This window comes from Rasamsonia byssochlamydoides (assembly GCF_041956645.1).
Source record: "Rasamsonia byssochlamydoides strain NRRL 3658 unplaced genomic scaffold VTN77scaffold_17, whole genome shotgun sequence".
In the NCBI taxonomy this organism is placed as follows: domain Eukaryota; kingdom Fungi; phylum Ascomycota; class Eurotiomycetes; order Eurotiales; family Trichocomaceae; genus Rasamsonia; species Rasamsonia byssochlamydoides.
In genome coordinates, this window is record NW_027192400.1 from 153,133 (window position 1) to 178,380 (window position 25,248).

General features: G+C 46.2%; 8 protein-coding genes across 8 annotated transcripts; 4 read left to right on the forward strand and 4 right to left on the reverse strand.

Annotated features, from left to right (window-relative positions):
* Positions 1-1,612: 1,612 nt before the first annotated feature.
* On the reverse strand, positions 1,613-1,914 carry VTN77DRAFT_2200 (uncharacterized protein; the record flags this gene model as incomplete). The annotated part of the gene is made up of 2 exons (XM_069418015.1): positions 1,613-1,752; positions 1,821-1,914. 2 exons carry the CDS (start codon positions 1,912-1,914, stop codon positions 1,613-1,615), a joined length of 234 nt encoding a protein of 77 aa, XP_069279385.1.
* Positions 1,915-3,433: 1,519 nt separating this feature from the next.
* Positions 3,434-4,255, reverse strand: VTN77DRAFT_2201 (uncharacterized protein; the record flags this gene model as incomplete). Its single annotated transcript, XM_069418016.1, has 1 exon — positions 3,434-4,255. The coding sequence occupies one exon, from the start codon at positions 4,253-4,255 to the stop codon at positions 3,434-3,436; it is 822 nt and encodes a 273-aa protein (XP_069279386.1).
* A 699-nt stretch (positions 4,256-4,954) lies between these two features.
* Positions 4,955-6,367, forward strand: VTN77DRAFT_2202 (uncharacterized protein; the record flags this gene model as incomplete). The annotated part of the gene is made up of 2 exons (XM_069418017.1): positions 4,955-5,314; positions 5,381-6,367. The coding sequence occupies 2 exons, from the start codon at positions 4,955-4,957 to the stop codon at positions 6,365-6,367; spliced, it is 1,347 nt and encodes a 448-aa protein (XP_069279387.1).
* Positions 6,368-10,786: 4,419 nt separating this feature from the next.
* On the reverse strand, positions 10,787-11,057 carry VTN77DRAFT_2203 (uncharacterized protein; the record flags this gene model as incomplete). Its single annotated transcript, XM_069418018.1, has 2 exons — positions 10,787-10,871; positions 10,942-11,057. The coding sequence occupies 2 exons, from the start codon at positions 11,055-11,057 to the stop codon at positions 10,787-10,789; spliced, it is 201 nt and encodes a 66-aa protein (XP_069279388.1).
* A 1,554-nt stretch (positions 11,058-12,611) lies between these two features.
* Positions 12,612-13,862, forward strand: VTN77DRAFT_2204 (uncharacterized protein; the record flags this gene model as incomplete). Its single annotated transcript, XM_069418019.1, has 1 exon — positions 12,612-13,862. The coding sequence occupies one exon, from the start codon at positions 12,612-12,614 to the stop codon at positions 13,860-13,862; it is 1,251 nt and encodes a 416-aa protein (XP_069279389.1).
* Positions 13,863-17,544: 3,682 nt separating this feature from the next.
* On the forward strand, positions 17,545-19,075 carry VTN77DRAFT_2205 (uncharacterized protein; the record flags this gene model as incomplete). The annotated part of the gene is made up of 10 exons (XM_069418020.1): positions 17,545-17,586; positions 17,650-17,687; positions 17,745-17,798; positions 17,861-17,867; positions 17,923-17,967; positions 18,023-18,180; positions 18,236-18,261; positions 18,325-18,355; positions 18,409-18,763; positions 18,845-19,075. The coding sequence occupies 10 exons, from the start codon at positions 17,545-17,547 to the stop codon at positions 19,073-19,075; spliced, it is 987 nt and encodes a 328-aa protein (XP_069279390.1).
* A 1,152-nt stretch (positions 19,076-20,227) lies between these two features.
* VTN77DRAFT_2206 (uncharacterized protein) lies at positions 20,228-21,594 on the reverse strand (the record flags this gene model as incomplete). Its single annotated transcript, XM_069418021.1, has 3 exons — positions 20,228-20,550; positions 20,610-21,209; positions 21,288-21,594. 3 exons carry the CDS (start codon positions 21,592-21,594, stop codon positions 20,228-20,230), a joined length of 1,230 nt encoding a protein of 409 aa, XP_069279391.1.
* An 884-nt stretch (positions 21,595-22,478) lies between these two features.
* VTN77DRAFT_2207 (uncharacterized protein) lies at positions 22,479-24,254 on the forward strand (the record flags this gene model as incomplete). The annotated part of the gene is made up of 4 exons (XM_069418022.1): positions 22,479-22,667; positions 22,731-23,111; positions 23,164-23,595; positions 23,643-24,254. 4 exons carry the CDS (start codon positions 22,479-22,481, stop codon positions 24,252-24,254), a joined length of 1,614 nt encoding a protein of 537 aa, XP_069279392.1.
* Between the last annotated feature and the right edge of the window lie 994 nt (positions 24,255-25,248).

Here is a 25,248-nt window from a genome sequence, read left to right on the forward strand (position 1 = left end):
GTGAGGGCCCACAGGTGTTACTGAAGTCTTCCCAGCGACTCTTGGGCTACGTTCATCCTACAGATCTTACCTAGCGGTTTCTTCAGCTAGATTTGATTGCATTACTCTTAGAAAGAAGATAAATCAGTAGACAACGATACGGAAGCGCTTTTTAACCAGTAGGCTGCGTCTTGTACACTGTTTGGAAGACGGTCCAACCAAAAAAAAAATAAAAATAAAAAATAAAAATAAAAAATAAAAAATAAAAAATAAAAAATAAAGAAAATAGGAAAAGAAATGGAAGAGAGAGGAGACAGATGCTAGTCGTCTCTGCGAAGGAGTATAAGAGTAGAACGTGGGGCGGAGATCAGAGCGAACCAAGCCAGCCCGCCGCGCTGCGAGGTACGAGAGGCCATCAATTATTTGTCAATTGTTACCGATGTCTTCAAGATGGATGGATTTGAAAAAAAAACCTGTCAAGATGGCGGCCAACTGCCGCTCATCAGGGAAGGCTTTACATGCGACGACATGATCCAGAGCGAGAGGGTAATGTTCGACAACAGCATAAAACGTATCAGCAGTGAGAAAGCATTGTAGGGCATTAAGCACGTTTTCACAGTGGAAGCAACGAAATTTCCGCAAGATCTCATCAGCATGACGCCAGCAGGACCAGACAGACGAAAAATCACAGCAACAGTGCCAGCAAGGTCCCAGTCGTAGATCGTCTTGAACATATCCCACAGGGACTCCTCCTGGATGATGAGGGTCTGACTGGTACTGTTTCCAGACTTTATAGCATCTGGGAGAGCCAACCGGCTGACTTGTACCTTCTCGAGATGGAGTTGGATAATGCGCTTTTCGTTCTCGGACAACATGATAGATTGTAAAGGAAACTGAGTTTGCTTCTGTGGGATAGAGGACGAGGGCCAGGACTTAAAAAGACTCGATACAGAAGCTTGAAACAGCCAATCTGAAAAGATAGGCCACAGAACTTCTTGTTGGTATACTGCCCATATTTCGTTGTGTTCCAATGCAGCGAACCCTGTTCACTGAGGAAGAAGTACGGCTGGACTGTGAGCGACGCCTGAAATGCCAATACACGGCCAAGGTCAGCCTCGATCAAATCAATTTGATCTGGACCCCAGAAATTTGGACCGACTTTGTCAGATTTCATTGTGTCTAGGCAAGACCTTGCTGTGGCGCTCCATCTCAGCGGGACAACTGCCATCGCGTCCAAGTTCGCTCCGACCTGTTGCCCCAATCAACCATTGGTGGACAGTAGATCTGTACCTGGATGGCTGCAGTTTTTGGCAGGGTCGGCATACACCACACTATGTCAGCAGGCCCCTTCAACTGACCAGCAATAATGATTCTGATTTCCATAGTAAATCGCGATATATATCAACTGTAAATAAGCATTTGAAAACTCCATTTCTTGCCATCGTATGGCTACAGTAATCAGACCAACCAAAATAATCAAATCAGAAAAAAAAATCCTGCCTAAACACAGTCCTCCAGCCAATTCATATTCATCAATCGATATATCAATTCATCAGGAATCGCGAAGAAATCGATATATAAATGAGAAGGTCGCGAAGTTGATAACTTAGATGGTGAGGAATAGCGGTGGTGGCTATCTGACGTGGCGCAGGAAGCGTAGTGTGAGGTAAACAGCACCCAGTGTCGTGTAAGTAGCACCGCCTGCAGCAATCCAGACTGGTCGATGGATACTGAATGACGTTCGCAGTAAGTGGCCCTCCTTTTTCGATTTATCTAGTTTTCGTTGCCTTTAGTTGACTGATATCCGGCGTTGTTGGGGTTATGGAAGAGAGATTCTGTACCTGCAGACCAAAACCTGTTCCTCCAAGTGCCCACTTGTTGTCTGGAACGTGCCGGAAGAGATAATAAGTTTTGGAAGATCTGACTTGATGACATATCGATGGTGGATCGGCTTCTTTTAATGAATAGGTTGAGGTTTCTGGCTGTGTCTGTGTCTGTGTGGATGGTCACAGACTCACAAAGCCCACGAGTTTAGGAATTCGACAGGCGGCCAGTACAGCTTATATACTAGGGAATAGAGCCAACCTTGACTATGTCGAAAAGCGGGGTAGTCACAAGGGCAAGGCTGCGAGCAGCAGATGTGGATGGACCTGACTGGGCTGTGGGGGTGACATCCGGGCATCCCTGTAAGGTGGCAAGCACCGATGCCCTGTTGTCAGGCAATCAGGTTCCCCGTCCCCTAGAACTTCTGATTGCACCGAGTGATATGATAATACGGCCTTGTTGGAGTGGCGATCGATCTCGTCGATTTCTTATACAAAATAGTATATTATGTGTTTACTTTGGCCGTATCTCAGCACTGGACTGAAATGGGCTCCGTCTTCTCAAGTCACGAACGATGGGAGGAAATTGCTCCTTGCCAAAGGAGAGAAACCCATTGCAGTCGAATTTGCTGCCCTCAGCTTCTGATTGGTGGTCCGCATCTGCATTGTGGCGGTCATAGACTCCCAGAGACAGGAATAGGAGTTTCAGATTGAACGACTTCCTGCTGTTTCCCTCAAACTAGAGTAATGCAAACGGGATCCAATCTGAATTGAGATGGGGACAGCGCCGTGCTTTTGCTGAGACACTTGATGCTCGAGAGAGACTCGAGACGACACCCATGCATCCCTTTAGGATGGGAATTTGTCATGGCCACGACCACAGTTTCCTTGAGCGTGATGTCTCAGGTGGAGTATTAGCTTTGTCCCCACTTGTGCCATTATCTGGGGATGGCATTATTTGTGGGGTTAGCGTGCCTCGTCTCCACAGTTACTCTGATAATGGGCGGATCAGAGTGATAGTACAAAGCTAACAATCAACTATCATAATATGTGTGAGGAGCCATGATGGATCTGTTTTGTCTATCTAGGAAGACACCTCGAGAGGCCTGTCCGCCAGGCGCTGACATAATAGAATAGAAAGAAATTGGATGCAGGTATGACACCATATTCAGTTTATCAAGACAAGACGAGACTGCGTGGTGGTAGGTCCCCGGTGCGTGGCAGGACGGGTTGATCACGTGCTGCCAAATGACGGCCGAAGCAGTCAATTGGTAAACCGAAATTGTTATTTAATATTGTGTACAATTTATGGAATAAGACCAACAGAGTCATTACCTGCTGTCGTGTCTGTTATCAAGTAATTGCCGCAGTTGGAGGGAGATGATGAGACTAGCATGGTAGAGACTATATAGAGGTACCACAGTATAGGTATGGAGTAGTAATTGGATAGGAAAAAGCCATCGATGCCGGATGACTACTAGTACTGACATTAAAAAAAGTATTCTGTACCGCAGTCAGAACGGGTTGTCGGTCGATTTGATTTTAATCCTGGATAGTATTGAAATGTGGGGGAATGGGCCTCCTATTCTATCATTGCATGCTTCTCCCTCAATATAAAACAGTGTTTGTATCTACGTAATTAGTGTCGACTCTCCCTCCCTCCACACCAGCCATGCAAGCACAATAACCGCCTTGAAAAGCGCCGCCGTCCATAACGCTCCTGCTAGTCCAACCGAACTCTGCGCCCATAACGCTCCGCAGAGGGCTCCGACCAGAAGACAAACCGGTGCTGCTGCCCGGCGATTCCGCTCGACATTCTGCATCGCAAACAACTTCGGGTCCGAAAACAAGTCGCAGTAGATGCTCGTCAGGACGACACTCGTCAGGCTGTTGTACTCCAGCGCTCGACTAGTCACTGCCTGCCCGCTGCTCTGGAACGCAACCAGCGCGAGGGGCACGATGACCGTCCAATGCAGCGGCGAGACAAGACGTCTGTGGTGGACGACGACGATTACAGCAGCAGCAACGATACAGGCCATCTGGAGAGCGAACGACACACACAGCACCCACCGCCGTCGCGGCGAGAAGATCCGATGGAAGCGGCTGAAGAGCAGCGAGCCTGCACAGAAAGAGGCAATCGACACACCTGACCGCGCCCATTTCATGCTGGCGTCGTCCGGACTGACCAGCCCGAGGGCGAAATACACCGTGTTGCCTGTTTGCATGCTCACGAAGGACCCCCAGATGGAGATGGCGGCGCTGTCGAGCAGGCCGGTGATGGTGTAGCAGAGCAAGAGGATGAGGTCGGCCCAGCTGGGGTCTACATCACCCAGTAAGTACTGTCGGATGGTAGCCTTAGGGAGAAGAGGTTCTTCAGATGAAGCAGGGACAGCTGCCGGCGCATCTCGCAGGGATCTGTATTCGGCCGTGCCGTAACCATTTGTGCGACTCATAGCAACCCTAAAACCATATGAGAGCAAAGAAATGAGAGAAAAAAAAAAGGAAGGAAGAAAGAAAAATGAGAATCCTCGAGGAAATAGACTGGCGGGGTCGATATATTCATTCGAAATATGAGAGGTATGTCAGGACGTGCACTGTAGTACGTACCTAGATGGACTTTATGGACTGTACAGGTATGTACTGCACATACATATGTAGGTAAATTATTTTGATATCGCTATCACCTTTTTTCTTGCTGAGAGTAAGGTGCAGCTATTAGAAATAGTGTCCATCAGTGGGACCAATCTTAATTTTATTTTATTTTTTTTTTAAAAAAAAAAGGGAAAAAAGGTCAAAGATATTACTAGTTACTAGACGACATCCGTTTGCGGATGATTATTGCTTTATGGCTTTGTGCTACGCAAGACGATGACGTCGACTGATATCCGGCAAAAGCTTGGTTGAACAATGACCCGCGGAATGGGCCGGATGTAAGCTGACAAGCAAGAAAATCAGGTAAAATATGAATTGATTAATGGTTTAGTAATCTAATTTATTATATAATGATAGAGATCAGATCACATGTTGGTATCGCTAACTGTTATATATAAATCTGTCGTTGTAAAAGGCAGTCGATTGCTGTGACTGCATTGCTGTATGTAATTCGGGTAGAACTAAAGCGTGTTAACACAACACTGCCTACAAAATTAACAATGTTTCTCGTGAAAGGCTTTCGTCTCTGTCTATTCTTCTTGCTGTACATTTCAAATGTCTGCCTGGGCATTCCTATAATCGAACGGCAGCAGCAATCTCTTGTAGAGCATCCTGCAGGATCACGTGGTGCTCCCCCCTTCTCGCCAGACCACCGCGATCCCTTCGATCACAAAGTCGACTCGGTGGGCGACCGGTTACATCCGTTGCCCTTTCGCAATGGCGAGGGCGCGACTGTCCTAGGACCCAGAAACAAGGACCGCGAGAGGCAGAACCCTGATCTGGTGCGGCCGCCCAGCACCGATCATGGCAATCTCGCCAACATGCGCTGGAGTTTTGCCGATTCACATATCAGGATCGAGGTAGACATCTTCTCTGCCATGCAGACTTCTGCACTATCAGCATGACGACTTACTGACTATTTCTAGGACGGAGGCTGGACCCGCCAAACCACCATCCGCGAGCTGCCAACAAGCATCGAACTGGCCGGCGTCAACATGCGTCTCGACGAAGGCGCCATCCGCGAACTGCACTGGCACAAAGAGGCCGAATGGGCGTACGTCCTCGAAGGCCGGGTGCGTATCACCGCCCTCGACCCCGACGGCGGCAGCTTCATCGACGACCTCGCGAAGGGCGACCTGTGGTATTTTCCTTCTGGACACCCACATTCGCTGCAGGGGTTGAGTCCGAACGGGACGGAATTCCTGCTCATTTTTGATGATGGGAATTTTTCGGAGGACTCGACGTTTTTGCTGACAGATTGGCTGGCGCACACACCCAAATCCGTCCTTGCAGAGAACTTCAAACTCGCCCCCGAAGTCTTCAATGCCATCCCGGAGAAGGAGAAGTACATCTTCCAAGGCTCCGTGCCTGGTTCTGTCGAGGACGAGGAGCCACCCAATTACAAGAAATCAGCCCTGCAATTCACGCATAAGATGCTGGCGCAAGACCCTATCAAGACTGCCGCCGGCGAGGTCAGGATTACTGACTCCACCAACTTCCCCCTGTCGAAAACCGTTGCCGCCGCCCATCTGCTCATCAACCCCGGCGCCATCCGCGAGATGCACTGGCACCCGCGCGCCGACGAGTGGTCGTTCTTCATCCGCGGCCGGGCGCGCGTCACCATCTTTGCGGCAGAAGGTAACGCGCGCACGTTCGACTATATGGCAGGGGACGTGGGTATCGTGCCGAAGAATATGGGGCATTTTATTGAGAACCTCAGCGACGACGAGCCGCTCGAGCTGTTGGAGATTTTCCGCGCGGATAAATTTGAGGATTTCTCGCTGTTCCAGTGGTTGGGAGAGACGCCGCGGCGGATGGTGGCGGAGCATGTTTTCGCGAGTGATAGGGAGGCAGCAGAGAAGTTTCTGAAGCAGGTTGAGGGGGCGGAGAAGGATATCATAAAAGCATACTGACAAGCATATAACTTGCACTCTTTTCGCTGCCAGTATTATTCCAGCCTGTGATGCAGTGGGTGACGGTTCAATATATATCTATATATAGCCAGAATTGGCTCAGAGGAAACGGACTAGGTGGCCACATTCATAAAGATACTGCACAGTGAAAACGGGCTTGAGTTGATATGATCTATACCGTACGCAATGTAGCTAATCATCCGTTGTTCTGGTTTTTTTTTTATTTCCGATTTCAGATTTGAGAGGCAGAGAGAAAGGTATGTATGTGCATACATATTAGGTACATTACATATGCAAAGAAATACACATGTGAGGAATAATGGACTTGCAGATATTATCGACAGATAAATAGATGGATAAAAGGCATGACATGGGTTGGCATGAAGTAAATAAATAAGTGTGCAGTACCTATCACCTAATCAACTGATAGGGGTTTACCGTAGAGTATTGTTGTATAGGAAATAAATATACCTGAAGAACTGACTCACAGACATAATTACATCAGGTAATCTAGAGACAGAGATGGGAAATCTAAGGAGCGATGTTCGACTAGGTAGTTAGTTCAGGAGCAAGAAAGAATCCAATTAATTATTAGTGGATAAAAGCAAATTCAGACGGCCTAACCTCATCTTTATATAAAACAGTCATTGTTCCTCACAGGAAGACAAACCCATTATTAGACTTACTGCCGAGCTTTGTAACCTGTGAAATTGGAACTCGGGGGTTCGTCTGTTTCTATTAATATTAGGCCTACCAGCGAACTACTTAAAATTTAAACCGGATACTTCTGGCTAAAAATAAAACCGGGGCTTACTTTATTGCTGGAACACTGACTCTAACATCCGCTCTGGCATCATCTACACTTAGGTATGTACATATGCAGCGGCGGGTTCTACTCGCGTATCGATATGTAGTCGATTATCAGGTGCTAGTGCAAGGGGCGGTGATCTCTTTTAAGATATTGTTGAGTTGATAGTGACATACTACTGTAATGCATGTAAGAAAAAAATATTGAACAAATTATGTATGTACATACATTAATAGGCGATGTTCTAGACTGGTTAGAACTTCATACTATAGCAAAAGACCTGAACTGATCTTGATATTGAGGTCTTCCTATGACTGGTTCGAACATAGCTAGGGAGGCTCACATCTGAGTTACATTTTAAATATCTTTTTAGAGTATTCCAAGAGACAACAATTTAAAAAAAAAAAAACTTATGACGTGTCTGCGATTTCTTTGTTAGTAGCGTGCAATTTTGTCGTGAATGGAACCTTATATCAACCACTCAAGTTTGTAGTATGGGGATGCACAGGTTAACAAAGAAAATACCTAACTTGTGAAACATGCCACAATCCTTGTGTTGCAACCCTGTCAAACTGCAGCTATACACTACTGGTGGTACTACATCCAGAGTACCTAATAATCCGACACAAAGAAAGATATATTAAGAACTTTAACTGAGTCATGTATGTATGTACTACATATAATCTACTTCAGACTAGTTCAGTGTCCACCATGAACTACATAAAGGGCGACAGACAGTCAGACAGACAGACAGACAGCTCAATACAGCACGTTTTCATCTCCTTCCTCACATTGAAAATACGTGATATTGCCATTCATTTCTCTATTACACTATCAATATCAACATGCAGCTGCTGCCCATCTGGTTGACTACTGGCCTTGCCTTCTCCTTCTCCGCCACAGTAGTAGCTCAAACTACTCAAGGGAGCTGTTATACAACAAACGATTGTGTGTTGACATACAATCAGATCAGCGCAGTCTACGCCTGCCCCAATGCAGGAAGTTGTTTGCATGGCTGTTATGCCGTGGGACCAGAGACACAGGTATGGTTTTATTTTTTTTTTAGTTTCTTTTGCTTATTCAAGCATTGTATTGCAATGTACAGGCTGCTTTGTTTTGTTTGCTAACATGATACAAGTTCACTCTCTACTGTGTAAGTATTTAGTTTCATTCCAGTCGCTGCTGCGGCAGTGTCTCTAGGTATGTATGTACATACTGACAAAATGATCGACTTGGACAGAATTAGCTTAGCTGGGGTTTACGAACATTGATCGTGATGGTCCTGGCACTGGGATTATTCCTTTGGCAAGGAGAGATCTCTCTACATTCTTTTATATGGAATATTGTTCTACCTAGTCAGCTACTTCTATATTAGTTATTTTCCTCTGCAGATCGGATGAAAGAGCAGGAGAAAACATCCTATTATTATCAATCATGGCTTCTCAAGTCCTTTTACGTACCATATTGAAGCAATTTATAAAGGTTTCTGGTTAGGAGTCAAGTTCCTGTTACATAAGATCAAATTGTCCCTCTCAAGGGCCTCGCGTGCTTCCACCGTATGCATGAGGTATGTACAGTACATAGTAGCTCCGTGTTTCCTTCGTGATGTCGAAGACTTAGAAGGGGTCATATTGGGAGGCTAATGACTGCTCTATAAGATAAATAGGAATGATGGAGGAAGAACAGAAACATAGGCTTTGGGGTAGATTTCACATTGCCTTCCTTTGTCGCGGGTAGCTGCAGGGTTTCACAGCGAGATTGCAAGCTCCCAGCATGCAGACAGAATGGCTATCTCTGTTATATATGTATGTATGTACTACTTTCAGATTAACTATTTGCCCACCATGAGCTATATAAAGGGAGACAATGCTGATCAATAACCCAGTACAGCACATATTCATTTCCCTCTCTCTTATATCAAAAGTATCCATTCCTAGATCACATTTAATTATCACCAATCAACATTGCAGCTGCCTATTTGGTTGACTGGCCTGATCCTTTCTCTGGTCACAGTAGTAGTCGTAGGTCAAACTACTACTACTCCAGGGACCTGTTTCGATGAAAATGGCTGCCAGGTGAGATACGGCATAGAGACTGAGATCTTTTTCTGCCCCAGTGCAGGAAGTTGTTTGCATGGCTGATGTGCTATAGGGAGTCAAGAGAACCATGTGATTTTTTTTATTTTTTAAAATTTCTTTTGCTTTAGGACATTCAAGCAGTGTATCACAATATTAATGCTGTTCTGTGTCCTTACTAACCTACTGTGTAAGGATTCATTTCAGTTGCCTTGCCTGCTGGGGTAGTTGAACTTAGTCTAAGTACTGACGAAATGATACATTTTATTAGTACTAGCTAGGGTTTATGAATTGTTGGTCAGGATGGTTCTGGCACTGGAATTGTCAATTGTCCTTTTCGGTAAACCGAAAGAGAATTAATTGCTCTTTACTCTATCTTATTTTTTACGGAATATTGATCAGTCAGTCACTTTTATAATCTATGAAGGTTGATCGTCAGGAAACAAATTTCGATGTATTTGGGTAAGTTATATGTATTAAGTAAAGAGCAATTCAATGTTCATAATTCTTAACTTATAGAGGACCTATATTGCGTAGCTAAAATCCTCTTATCCTGCAAAGATAGTATAAGACCTTTACGAGTTTATCTATATTTTATAGCTGGGAGGAATTTCAAAGACGAGATTGAAATAATAGGATGTTTTTACTGAATTCCAGTGCTAGCCTGAGCCATTTGAGCCCCTAGAGAATGTTTTTATGTCTCATTGATTTCCTTGCTGGGAAAGAGCTGTGTTACATTCATCTATATCCTACGTCCCCCCTCCTCTCTTCCTCATTCCTCCAGTTGAGGATTATTATATAACAGAGTTAAGGGTATTTGCAGCATTGATTATTGTAACGCTATCTCTTTCTCTTCCTACATTCCTGTCTTCTACTCTACTTGTTTAGTCCACACTCCATAATATGACATAGGACTTTCTAGGCAAAGCTCCAAGATTGCATTACCACCAAAACTACCAGTGGAATTCATCACTTTTTTTTTATCTTTTTAATAAAACAGTTTTCGTGATGAATAATATTTCATGACTTTCACAGCGCTGATTCTGCTAACCCAAAATCATAACCGAAAAATGAATAATCAGAATTTGTATAGTATACAATGCCATGATACCTGCCCTAGAGAAAATCTACCTACCTACCCATATCACATCTGATATTCTCTATGTCAGGATCTTCTTCATGCAGAATGGCACTTGAACGATGGCATTCGAAGGTATACCATACATTAGGCTGACCCGTCTTATTTAAGTTAAAGCCATTGTGAGAGCGTAGTTAAGGCGTATAGTTGAACTAGGTATGTACATACAATAAATAGGTTTAGAGCCTATAGATCTGCCTATAACTACCTAGACAGATAATCAAACTTCTCCTGTCAAAATTATAACCAAGCCGTCGTTTCAGGCACGCTCTTTCGGCAACCAAGTATGCTGAGACAAGATTAACGCTTATCTCAATCTACCTGCATACTTTAGAAAGTACCAGCATGACGCCTTTGCCGTCTCGCTTGACATGTGGGGTGAAGAAGTCATCCTTTAACTACACATCGGTGACATCCGTCTCATACAATTTGAACTCAAAACGGCGGAAGATCATTCCCAAAGCAAGATACAGCTCGGCGAGACTAGGTGAATTATTAGCCTTGATGTGATTGATCACTGGCAACAACCAGTAGGTAAAACAGGAGAACGTACTTCAACCCTAAACAGACTCTTGACCCTCGACCAAATGCAACCCCAGTATCATTTTGCCAGCCGAACCATCCCCAGAGGTCAAAGCTAGGATAACCCTCCCAGGTGGTGCAAATCATGTTATCACAGATCGTTTCTCCTCACATGGTCTCTAATCAGCTTATTTTACCTAGAACTATTCATTGAAGGAGCCTAAATTGATAGGAATTCATCCTACGTGTTTTTGGTATAATGAGATAGATACAATTATTAGATAGGATTGATCTGTACTATGTCTGAAAACCAGGTAAGTGGCCGTTAGGATTCTTGGCAGGCCTTAAAGAAGTCAAACCACCATCCAGATTCATCCAGTAGACCTACCACTTACGACCCTTAGAACACTTTCGAGAGAACAGACGAAACTGAATAATATGAACAAAATCTACTTTGGCCGCCAGAGCGCGATCACACCTGATCAGTAGATGGAACCCTCATTTAAACCATACAGGCCTTCAATAATGCTGCTTCAGGAGCATGCAATGGACTATAGTTACCACGCACGGAACAGACATCAAACCTCAAGATGGAGAAAGAACTTTAGAGAAGAGACGCAATGATACTGACACAGTCTTCTAGCGGAAATGTAGACCAGCATATATGTACGCGGCCATTTCGATATTAGTCAATGATTATACATATTCTAATCAGTCTCGCCCTTCTAGCAATCTTGAAGAAGTGTTTCATCATATCTTCTATATTTTGCGGAAGCGATTTTATCTTCCTGCATACATGGCAGGCCAATATGAGAGTCTGAATCTGGCTTTTATACCCGCCGAAATGACTGAAGTGGACCGAAAACACAAGCCCAAACGGGATCCATCTAAAAATAACTGGCAGCCACCCTTGGATCTATTTCGCTCTCGATTAATGATCCTTACAGTTAAGTACCCACCATAAGATCGTCCTGGGTTTAGACAGGCCTTGTGTCTTCATCTAACTCTGTGTATTTCTGTCTGGACTTTCGGTGGGTTGGGATTTGCTTGACCACAGTAAGGGCATGCAAAGAGATTTTTGCATTATAATGAAGGAGTAGAAACTATATAACTGCTACATTTCCATTATGTTTTTGCTACATTACTGCCAACCTATCCTTACTAGCGGCTCGCTAGAAAGGATAAAATCTGATTGGCGACGTGCGGGTTTGTGGTAAAAAACGAATTTTGTCCCTAACTTCGATTCAGTCCGCCGTGATTACTCGCCTTGAAGTTTATGATCCCTGTTGATTTTTTTACCGCTTCACAGTGGTTTGCCGGTGAGGTCTTCTTCTCAGTCGAATCCGGGAACACGTAATTACCGCATTTGCTGATTAGTCCGGGTCAAGACTGCTAGTCTTGCTTAGCATGTCAGCAGCTTTACTTGATTACCCGTTACTTGCTGGCAGAGAGAGTAATCGTGTGGAGGGGAGAGTGGTGGATCTTGATAGGTGTTGGAGGCTACCCAAAGGGAAATCTGAGCTGCGACAGCTATATCCACTCAATATAATTTGGAAACATGGACAGTCAACTAGACAACCGTCGACCATCGCGGCAACCTTCTCCGGCTTCCCATCCAACATCTAATTCCCCGCAATTCCGCAGGTGGCATCCGATCTCAACGTCTCGGTCGAGCTCGTCAATCTCAGCGTCACGACGTATATGATCTTCCAGGGTCTGTCGCCGACACTGTGGGGTGCGCTGTCCGATGTGTACGGACGCCGGATTACGTATATCGGCACGTTTGTCGTCTTTCTCGGCGCCTGCATCGGATTGGCAGAGACGAAGGACTACGCCCAGTTGATGGTGTTGCGATGCGTGCAGAGCACCGGCAGCGCAAGCACCGTCGCCATCGGCGCCGGCGTGATCGGCGACATCACGACTCGAGAGGAACGCGGCAGCTACATGGGCTTCTTCCAGGCCGGGTTGCTCATGCCCGTGGCAGTGGGACCGATCCTGGGCGGCGCCTTCGCCAACACGCTGGGATGGCGCCCAATCTTCTGCTTTCTGGCCATCTACAGCGGGGCGTTTCTCATAGTGCTCGTCGTGGTATTGCCGGAGACGCTGCGGTCGATCGTGGGCAATGGCTCAATCCCTCCCCAGCGCTTGTGGGCCAAATCTCCCCTCGCTGCTGTCCAGAGACGGCGATATCATCGCCAGCGTCTGGATGTTCCAGAACAACCCAGTCCCGTTGTCTCAGAGAGGAAGAAGATCGATATCCTGGGCACGGTCCGGATCCTGGTCCGACTGGAGGTCACGTTTGCGGTCTTCTTCATCGGCATCTTCTACACGGTGTGGCAGATGGTGCTCACGGCGCTGTCCACCCTGTTCACGGAGCACTATCGCCTCAGTGAGATCGAGACCGGCCTGATCTTCATCGCCAATGGCGCCGGCTGCATCTGCGGGACCCTCCTGACCGGGAAGCTGCTCGACTTCGACTACCGTCGCATCAAGGCGTCCTTCACCAGCAACCCGGACGACTTCCCTCTGGAGCGCGCCCGGCTGCGCCCCGTCTGGCTATATGGCGGGCTGCAGTGCGCGTCGGTCCTCATCTTCGGCTGGACGATCGAAAAGGGCGTGCACATGTCTGTCCCGATTATCTGCCTGTTCGTGCTTGGATGGACGGCCATCTCGATGCAGAGCATCGTGTCCACGTTCCTGGTCGACGTCTACCCGCAGAAGAGCGCCTCCGCCATGGCCGCTCTCAACCTGGTCCGGTGCCTGTTGGGTGCGGGTGGAGCAGCGGTCGTGATGCCGTGTATCAACGCGATGAACGTTGGCTGGACATTTACACTGTTCATGTTCATCATGCTTGCCTCGTTTGGTCTCGTAGTGGTGCAGATGGCGTATGGCGCCTCGTGGAGACGGATGAGAGAGCAGAAAGAGGCAGAGATCCAAAGTCATGGACCCTGAACTGTTTACAATAGTAATCATGGGCATTGGAGCAACTCGCTTAAAGCCTGGTATCTTTTTTTAGAAACTGACAATTGGCAGTCTCTGAAAAAGTTTTTTTTTTTCAACAATCTAATGTCGTTGTAAATTCTCTTCATACCTCATCGTTTTGAGGAGAACTGACGCTCCAGAAACGGAATCAGGCTTCTTTTTCTGTTTCTTTTTTTTCTTTCTTTCTTTCTTTTTTTTTTAACCCATCTCGACTTCCTCTTTGTATTAATATCATCCCTTCTTTCTTCTTCTCTATTTTCACAAAGACTGTCAAACATCATCGTAACTAGTAGATCAATACAGTGTTTGCATTATATATTTAATTCAATATTCTTGTATGAACCATAAAATAGCATAGTAATAGGTAATTGATGCTCTTTCATTATAGATAACTTGACAACACTTTTGTCACTGTTAATGGTGCTGAAACTGTGGTCGTTGGTCCTCCTCAAGCAATAATCAGCGGCTTTTGCTCCAATACTTGATCAGTTAAGATATTGACAAAAATGGGCGCTCGTCCATATCAAGGAATATTCTCGGGAAACAGAATTCGCATTCCGTATCCGTGGATGGTTGAGGCTTAGATAAAGAATCATGCATTTAGTTGGCTGATGGTGATCTCTCGTTCTTGAAATATGCTCGGTAACCCTCTGAGTAATCAGATATCCGTGAAGTGGTAAACCGTAATCCGGTCATTTCTTAAGCTTACTCTGAAAGACAGCTACTTGCAATCCAGTGCTACAGAGTAACCAAGTATGCTCGAAATCAACTTAGATCCAACTTGTGATTTTGGTGTAAAGAGCCAAACTTTAAACAAGGATCTGCAATCAATAGACGACTTCCTGTCCATAGTTATATGCCATTAAAAGGATAAGCTCCAATTCGACAGTCTCATGACCAACAATGGTAGTCACACTGCCATTAGGTCCAAAGAAACTACATTCTACCTCACTGGCAAACTCAGATTGATCAAAATCAGCTCCGTATTTCCTGGAAGAGTCCGAGAGTAAAGAGCCCACACAATAGTCAGCAGATTATGCTTCGCTTTGGTCTGAGACATCTGCTATGGAATCCCTCTTATGAGGCTTGCTAGTTTGGCCAACAGGGGTGCCTTCTTTCCTTTTTCTAATCTTGCTGATAGTACCGTTATCATGGATTGTGAACTTGATTACCTCATGAGACTTTCTCGGCCTCTTGTCAGATTCAAGAGAAAGTAATAAGCAAAAATGATTACGGGTGCTTGCTTATTATGTGCTGGAATCATCTTGCACTAAGAGTCTGCTCGATCCAGCTCCAAGACCTCACCACTGAATATTTAAACAATGCAGTAACCCTTGACTTTAAGATTCACAAACTGTTGTGAATTCGTCCACTCATTTTGAAAACCAGTTAAACCATTTTTGCTATCCCGCTCTTCAAAATGTGTCCAGAACAAAATTTCCCTCTCAAGAGTTGGGAGAGCTCAGCAAAAAGACCCACTGTCCCTCTGCTTGAAGACTGTCTCTCTAGTGCTCCCCCTAAGCAAGAACCCAATGTGATTCTGGGAAGCAAACCAAGGATCTTTGTTGCACCACCCGGAGATAAGCCAAAAATCTTTGGTGTACTGCCTAAAGACGAGCAGAGAATCTTTGTTACAGACAAGCCAAAAACTTTTGGTGCGCTGCCTGAGGCTAAGCCAAATATATTTGGTGCACTGCATAATGACGAGCAAAGGATCTTTGGAAGAGAAAAGTCGAGAATCTTTAGTGCAGCGTTTGAGCAGGAGCCAATCAGTCTCCTTATCTGAAAACGAGCAAGCATCTTTGGTGCACCACTCTTAAAATGGGGCCTCGTCTGCAGTACGCGGGTCGTCCAACCATCTCTCGGGACCAAAAGAGTGCGAATCAGGAAAGGTGGTTTCATCATGGTGGACGTCCACGATCGTCATCGCTACGATCGTCCCTGCAGCAATGGTCCACTGCTTGTATTGCGATTGTTAAAATCCTACTAAGTACCAGACACTAGATTGAAGAAGGTCGCAGTATCACCTGCAAGTTCGATAAAGCTATATTAACAATAAATGCATAATTATTCAGAAAGTGTAATATTATTTTTGTTGGGTAAAATGATATTAAGGATAGCAGTGGCTACAAGGACCAACTTTGCAAACCAAGTATGTTCAGCTGTTTGACTTGAATGTGGGCATGTATGCAAACCTCTCTCTATCATGTTATGCTACATCCTCACCATCAAACGCATCCCATCCCAGTACAGTACTATAATAAGTACGGACCTAACTGTATGGCTTGGTTGGTTGATCTCGAAACGAAGGTAAAAGACCTTAATGAAAGATATGACGTAGCCCTAGGCAGGCAGGCAGAACCCGTATTATATATCGAGAGTAAAGTAAGAGTATAAAAATTAGGATAAGGAATCTTATATCTGTATCTTTTATACATCAGTATATATACTAAAAGATAATGTTACTACATACCTAAGAACCTACTCATCTTCTATTTTGGCTCATACCGATTTTAATATTGTACGCAAGAGGTATCTATAATAGTGGGAGGTAGCATTTACTCTTTGATTATTATTAATGCTTCAGCCTGTAGACTGACAATTCGCATCCCAAGTTGGGAACCTATAGGTTTGGGGGGAACTCCCCTTAGGTTCCTGAGGCTTGAGAAGAGATCCATCCGTACATAGTTGGGATTTCTGAACTCACTCATTTGCCAAATAAAAAAAATAAATACATTTTCTTCTTTTTTTTTTTCTTTTTAAAAAAGAAATTAAACAAAAGATATTAAACATAACATGTCTTGACCTTACAGCATCAACGATGAATTCATTCCAGAACCACCACGTCTTTCTTCCTCCTCCTCTTGTTCGGAAAAAAAAAAAAACGGGGAAAAATAATAATAATGAATGAATAAGTTTTTTCATTCATCTCTACTTCGGCATGCTTCAGCTTCAGTTTTCCCTTCCTGGTATGTATGTACATACGCAATACGGTGGAGTATGTAGTCCCATCTCTTCTTGGCAGGACTTGGCGTATGTACGAACAAGAGCAGATTGATCGATAGATAGATAAGATATACGCAGGGAGGGATTTATTTATACCTAGCTGCTTTGATAACTGCCAAGCAAATCCCATACGGAATAGTTTTCCTGCCACGTCAGCAGTCGGCCAAGACATCTGGTAAGTAGAGTTATCCAGTCAGACTGTTTGTTTGGAGTGATCAACGTGATGTATTCCGTACTTGCAGATAATCTTGCGTTTAAGTTACTTAATATAGATGTTTAATTTTGAAACGGCAGAAGCTAATGTGGGGAACTAACGGCCGTAACGGCTGCTAACTCGGAGATCCGGATCGCTACCACACACTCGTAGCAACCATCAAGCTTCCAGGTTGCTAGGCATTGGTGAGAACATGAAATGTCGATGTGGGGACGATGCCAACTGCAGAGCGTGGCAGGTCTAGATTGATGCGAGTCGCTCTCTTCTTCCTTGGCAATAGTGGGCATCAATTTCCACCACATTATGGACCTAGTATAAAAAGGTCATGCGAATTTGCGAGTTGTTGTTGCTCAAGGACATTGCAGTCTTCTTGCTGCTCTGTGATAATTATTCATTGACTGGCAAGCCTCCTTCATCCGACTATCGTAAATCATGGCAAACGTCCTACCAACTGAACCGACCCTGGAAGTAGATGTGAGTATATAATTCATGTGATGATTTTCATGAAAGATATGTGTCCAGTTGACACTTTTCTAGGACAATGTAGCCGATTCAGATTCTGCTTCCGCTGATTTGTGAGCACTTCGACTCACCGAAACCATTAAATGGCAGCTATTCTGATAGACAGGCAGTGTTGAGTCCGCCAGCTATCTGACGTCCCTCAGTGAAAGCATCAGAGACTACAAGTACGACGCAGTCTGTCGTGTGAATACATGCTGATTTATGTTCCAAGCTGATAGAGGATCAGGTATGAGGTGAGAATGGGTAGAAATCTGGATATCCTGGTCGATAGGTTCTGATGATATTCAGAACGGACGCCGGTACCACGCCTACCGGGAGGGATCATATGTCCTGGTATATATCACCTTCCGTTGTTAGAGGTGAATACGAGAATAGCTGATTTTACCAGCCCAACGACGAAGAAGAGCAGGATCGGATGGATCTGTTACATCATATTTACCTCCTTATCTTAGGAGGCAGGCTTCACCTCGCCCCTATCAGTCCGAATCCTCAGCGGGTCCTTGACCTCGGTACAGGGACTGGGATCTGGGCCATAGATTTTGCAGAGTGCGTCGAAACCCTTTATCTGTTCTTATGTTCCGTGCTGAAGGTGTATCTGCAGTCAGCATCCTTCCGCGCAAGTGATCGGTATGGCATTGACCCATACCTACCTATAAAGGTATGCAGAGGCAGCCTGATTAATGCGAATAGGAACCGATTTGAGTCCCATCCAACCTCCTTTGTATGTACATACCTTAAAAATCCCGTTCCAAGCGATACTAGCCGATGATATAGTGTCCCCCCAAACTGCTCCTTCGAGATCGACGATTTCGAGAGCGACTGGCCGTTTTCCCACGCTTTCGACTTCATCCACGGCCGCGAACTGAACGGATCAGTCGCCGACTACGACCGTCTCTTCAGCCGAGCGTTCAACCATCTCAAGCCCGGAGGCTATCTGGAGATGCAGACCGGGGAAGCGATGTTCTTCTCGGATGATGGCACGGATGCAAAAGCCACGAATTGCCAGGTCTTGATAAAGAACTTGCACGATGCTGCTGAACGGTTCGGCAAGAGTTTGACCACCATAGCGACGTGGAAGGAGCGCATGATCAAGGCGGGGTTTGTGGATGTGAAGAGCGAGATTTACAAGGTTAGTAACTCTCTCGTCTAATGGGATACTGAACGCTCAGAAGGTCTAACCTAACCATCACTATGATATATGGATATACAGGTCCCAATCGGCATGTGGCCAAAAGACCCCAAGCTAAAGGAGATCGGCAAGTATCAGCATGCGCAACAGATAGAAGCAGTGGGGACGTACACGCTTGCCCTCTTCACGCGTGTTCTTGGCTGGACGAGGGAAGAGGTCGAAGTGCTGTGTGCCATGGTGCGGAATGAACTGAAGGATCGGTCGTTGCATCTGTATATTAAGGCTCACTTTGTGTATGGGAGGAGGCCGTAATGCAATCTACAGAGGTGATTTATAATATTATTAACCCTCACTCACCGAGTGCAGGTGATGAAACCTGAAGAATCAAACTACTCTGACAACTTGATTTGATTGAATTATCTGACTGACAAGAACCGAGGTGAAAGCCTTTTTAGCAATACATGACCCTATACATAGTGAAAGGCGCATAAAGAATTGTCGCCAATCCTAATCAGGAACAATGACAGAAAAAAAAAAGTAATGCAGAAGAGAGAATACTCCTCGTAGAAAAGGGATTAGATTAGATAACCTCGATGAGCTTGCTGAAGAGAAGAATATGGAGAGGGACAGAGACAGAGACGAGAGAAAAACCTGAAATAATATCTCTTCTTTTATTAACTACCCCCTTTCTTTTTTTCCTACCTAGCTACCTAAGGCTCGGGATTCAAACTATAACCCACTCAAGCTATGCTACATTATACGAGTACAAGTTAGAAACAAAGGAAGATGAGTCGTTCATTAATCTTGTATTCCAATCTAATCCGATATAATCTACCTACTAGACGGAGAGAGTATCTAAACTATCCATAGTTTGACATCGTGATGAACAACAGACGGAGAGAAAGAGACGATAAAGCCTATATTTTGCGGGAAGAGTAAAACAATCTCTGAAAGTGACATTTTCCCCAAGTAATGTTTTCTTCAAAGAAAAGTAAATAAAATAAAAATAATATTTATTAATCCCCAACGATTAGATTAGCACTATATAACTATTTATTCATAATACTCATTGTTTTTGCTACAGTAAAATGGTCAAAAGCCGTTATATATATCAGTTGAATGACAGTTCCTTAAATGTCTCTTATCTTGTCTCGTATTCTTTTTTTTCGCCATCTTGCTTCTCAAGCTTTGTAAATACAATATAGTCAACAGCAGCCATTCCATAGAGCTTGCCTAGTTTGGTTGTTTCTAAAAATAGATTAAATAGCACCAACACATGGGAAAATCAGTATGACCAAAAAAGAGATTGTAGTTAAAGATAGAGGAAATATATACGTACAAACGGTGTGCGTGTGCTGGCAAATCGGACATGGACTCTTGCAAGCATTTATATTGTCTAGTCTAAGCAAGACAGAAATTGAACTATCCCCCCTCGCTTTTACTACTGTATAAATGGCTGGAAATCTACCTCTCCACCCACCCCTTCGGAACGACCTCCATCACGCTATCATTCTTCACCGGCGGCCAAATCCTCACAATCTCCAGGCCAACCGACTCGAGCAGCTCTCGCCACTGCCTCTCCTTGCGGCCCATGCCTGAGTACTTCATCATGTTGATGTCCATCAGGGATCCCCATACGGAGGCATTGGTCGGAGGGAGTACCACCTCGACCAGCAGGATCTTCGATTTTCCCTGGACGAGGGCCGGGATGGTGTTTTTGAGGATCTGCCGGCATGCGTGGTCGGACCAGTCGTGCAGGACGTGTCGGAGGATGTAGAGGCGGGCGCCTGAGTTGCAGTCGTTAGCTAGGCTAGTCTGGACGTGTCTCGAGTTGATAAGAAGATACCTCTAACCGGCTGTTCCTGCGCGAAGAAGTCGTACGGCTGAATGTCGACATTGTCGGCTGATCCTACTACAGCCCCTTTGACCGTCTCTGGCAGATCCTCCAGGACCATCTTGCCCCTGATCTGCGGATGCTGCCTACGGATCTCGCGCAGCAGATGGCCGTATCCGCCACCAACATCGACGACCACGGTCTCCTCTGGCTGTGCGTCCGCCAGTACCCGTTCAAAGGGGTAGATATCGAGAAACGTCTTCCCGGAGCTGTTGGCTCGCTCCGTTTCGATCGACGTGGCCATGGCGGCGTTGAACTTGGCCAATGTGTCGGATTGCGTCTGCGTCTGCATCCATTGGAAGAATTCCAGGTCGGTGTTGTTGGCCCACTGGAACAGGGACGGCTGGGAGGGATCGGCGCCTGGGTTGCGGTAGGCGATGTGGGCGAGATATTCGGGGAGTTTGGCGATTTCTCTGATCCTGATTGCCATAGGCAAGGCGCTCTGGTTGATGGGTGGTGTCGACAGCCGGGTTGAGAAGGCATTGTGCTCGTAGACCTCTTCTTCCACCTCGGAGAAGATGCCGTAATGCTGGAGGGCGCGCATGATGCGGACTGGACGGCGTCAGTCATGTCTGTACTTGACAATATCATCACGATGACTTTATATTATGTATATTAAATGCTTCTTACCTACAAGAACCTGGTCCACGTTCACATGCCCCGCCAGTTCAGCTGCCGTCATCCTCTCCTTGGGCCACGGAGCCAGCAGACGGCATTGCCACGCAGCAATGGCACAGGCATGCGCGCCTGGTTGCAAGACAAACCGCCAGACCTCCTCTTCGGGATCTTCGAGCGCAGTGACCAGCTTTCTCGCCGCAGCGAGGAGCTGGTGTCGTGATGTCGCCGTCGACAGATACGGTGGGTTAACCTCGGGAGTATATGTTTCGGCAGCGCGGTTGATGTCTGCCACCAGGCTTTGGATGTGTTCAGCAGACATTGCGTCGATGTCTAGTCTTGAGGAAATTTAAAATGCAATCACTGATCGCGTGGGTGAAAAAGAACAACAGACGAGTGGTCGTAACGACCGCCAATCAATTATGTGCTGGAGTGGTTGAAATGCGAAGTCCGGGCTAGAGGGATCAACCAGAAAAGGTCCAACAGCTATGGTAGTTGTCATGACATCTCTCTCTCTCTCCCTTTTCTTTTTTTTTTTGCGGAAGATTGCTAATCGATGGTTGTTTCCTGCCTTGATTATGATTATTCTTTAAGCATATACGGGGTACAGTAGACAAGAGAAACCAGGTCCATGGCGAATATACGACCCCTGGATCATTACAACGTACCTGGCTGTTCATGCTTAGTTACATATCACATCCTCTCGGCAATCGGCACATCGACCTGGAAATAAGAAATTGACTCTGGACAGGGCTGTTCAATGCAACCTCCGGCAAGTAAGTACTCTGTACTGTATACAATTACAGTTTGTAATTAATGTAATGTGTCCATTAATTACATGTCAAGTTCGGCTGCGACTAACACAGCCTCGTTAACGTTGACAGGACAGGGGTCTGGTGCTTAGTTCTTTGTGAGCGTTTTTCAGCTATGAAGCCTCTAGCCAATGCGACTGCGCCGTCGACCAGGGTCTGTTGGACATTGTCCTCCGCTGATGCATCATCCATAATAATGCTGGAGTTTCCCTGCGAAGACAAAGAGAAAAAAATGGTTTCCAAGGTCCGTTCGTTTGCTGATTTTTTTTTTCTTGCTTTTTTTCCTCTTCAATTGTCTGTCGTGGTTGTTGTTGTATTCATTTTGCTGTTTTCTCGCCGAAGTGCACAAATTACAATTACAACCAATCTTTACTCTTTCAGTTTATACTATACCATGGGCTTCGGGGTCAAGGAATCTAAGGCCACCGTTGGCAGGCATGTGCCCGGCACGGCCACTCTGTTTGATGTCGACGGCGATGCCGCCCAGCAGCTGTCGACCTCGTCCTCGTTCAAGCACGGCAAGGGCAAGAATGCGGATATTATTCTGGTTCCACAGCCTTCGAATTCGCCCAATGATCCTTTGGTAAATAAGCTCCCGGTACTTCTTTTCTTTTTTTGGGCCGGTTGAATCCTAACAGCTGCACAGAACTGGCCGCAGTGGAAGAAGTACCTGACCTTCTTCTCCATCTGCCTCTCCGTCTGCATGGCCGGCGCTCTGGGCCCTCTCCTCGCGCCCGAAGAGGCCGACATCGCTAAGGAGTTCGGCATCTCCATCTCCAAGGCTGCCCTGCCGGCGGGATATCCGCTGTTGACGGCTGGATTGGGAGCTTTTCTAGCGCAAGCGTGGGCTCCCATTCTGGGTAAGAGGTCAGCCTACATCATCTCGACACTCATCCTCTTCGTCACAACGATCTGGAATGGCTGGGCGAGCAGTTTCAACTCATTGTTGGCGGCTCGTACGGTGTCCGGGTTTGGCAATGGGGCATATGAGTCGATTGTCATTTCCTCCATTGGTGATCTTTTCTTCGTATGTAGAAAATTTGCCGCAGAGATAAATGTCAGAACACTGACGTGAATAGGTCCACGAGCGAGGCAAGGTGATTGTCGCATACAACATCGTCACGCTCGGCGCGGCAAACATCTGCCCCATTCTGGGAGGATACATCTCCCAGCAGTACGGCTGGCGGATGCAATTCCGCATCTTGATCGCGTTTACGGGGTTGGCCTTGCTCCTGATCATCTTTGCGTGCCCTGAACACGCCTACGTCCGTCCACAGGCGTATGAGACTGACATGGCGGATGAAACGGAGAATCCGAAGAATGCTGAAGGGGTCGAATCGAATGCAGAGACTTCGACAGAGAAACCACGCACGTACTGGGACGAGCTGAAGCCGTTCAACGGGTTGATCTCTCGCCAGAACCTGTTGATCCTGCTCGCTCGTCCGTTTGCGTGTTTCCTCTATCCTGCCGTATTTTGGGGCTTCACCGTTGGTGGACTGTGGAGTGCCTGGGTAGGTATCTATCCTCTTCATCTTCAAATCCAATCTAATACAGCCAGACCATCGGCCTATCCGTCGTTGTCGCCCAAATCTTTGGCGGGCCTCCAAACCTGTTCGACGACACCCAGCTCGGCTTCCTCTTCACCTTCCCGTTTGTCTTTCTTATCATCGGCTGCCTCGTCGGCTTCCTGCTCAGCGACTGGTGGCCCAAGTTCTGCGCGCGGCGCAACCACGGCGTCTTCGAGCCGGAGTTCCGCCTCATCCTGCTGATCCCGGTGCTGCTGGTCGGGATTCCGGGTCTGTTCGGCTTTGGGTACTACGCCGCAGGCGCGAACGACCACTGGGTAGCAGCGTCGTGCCTGCAGGGGCTGATCGCCTTCGCGAGCGTCCTCGCTGCCAGCGTATCCTTCAACTACGTGCTCGACTGCCACCGCAGCCGCAGCGTGGAGGTCTCAGTGGCGATCATCATGCTGCGCAACTTCTTCTGGTTCGGCAGCAGCTACTTCCTGCCGGACTGGCTGATGGTCGCCCCGACGAGCACGATCTTCAGCGTCATCGGCGCGATCCAGTTGGGCATTACGCTCTGCTCTGTGTTTATCTATGTCTATGGTAAGCAGCTGCGCTGGTTCTTCTACCAGCATGATCCGGTGAAGATGCTGGGGTTGGCTTGACGCGTCGAGAATAGTCGTGAGTTCGAGTAGCAGCGTGGCTATGTGTATACAGTACGTAATTATTCCTATCGATCGAACAGCTTTGGTGAATAGTATCTAGCGTACTGTATGAACATGATGAATTGGGATGTTCACTTCTATACTTCTATCATGACTGCATCTTTCCATCGCGCAGTAGTATTGTTGTAGCGAAATGATCGAATTCCGTACTCTATCTACGTAGTCATTTTTCTTTGAAATGAGAGCACTATACTATGCAATGCAATTATTCAATCAGCACGTTCCATAACTCATGGCAAGTCCTGCAAGTATACTCTTCAGCGGTTGCCGGCTGTTCCAGGCCAGGGGCAAAAAAGCCCATGTTCGATTAGCCCAAGATATATCTATTCAGTCAACTCCTGTTTGAGTCTGGAGACTGACCCGTTACAACACTCCTGCCGAAAAGCTTTAATTAATAATTAGTAATAATAATGGCCTGGCTTAGCTGCTACTATAGCAACACAATAATCAGCGGCCAAGCGAGCAAGCTAGGTTAAGATAATATTAATGAAACTCCGTCTGGTCTGATACCAGCCTCATGGCATGTTGGTGACATCGTGCCTCGCGTAGACGTCACCAATGCAATTCAATCCAATCCAATCACACGCCACGCGGACCTGGCTGACCTTGCAACGATCGATCCATAGGCTAGGTACCTAGGTACCTACATAGCTAGGGATTTCTCCCCTGCAGTGTTTTTGGTCTCGCTTCTACAGTACATAGACATCGTGTCATGTCATGTCGTATGATACTCCTGCTCTGTATATAGCATCATATAGTATAGTAGAGTGCCTATAATACGGCGTAGCACTCCATATTCGGTAAATCGAATTACAATCACACACACGCCACGCGGACGTTGGTGGTCTTGGAACGATGTATAAGTACCTATTTCTCCCCTGCAGGGCTGCTCGCATCCAGACGTCGTGTCGTGTGATATAGTATAATGCGGAGG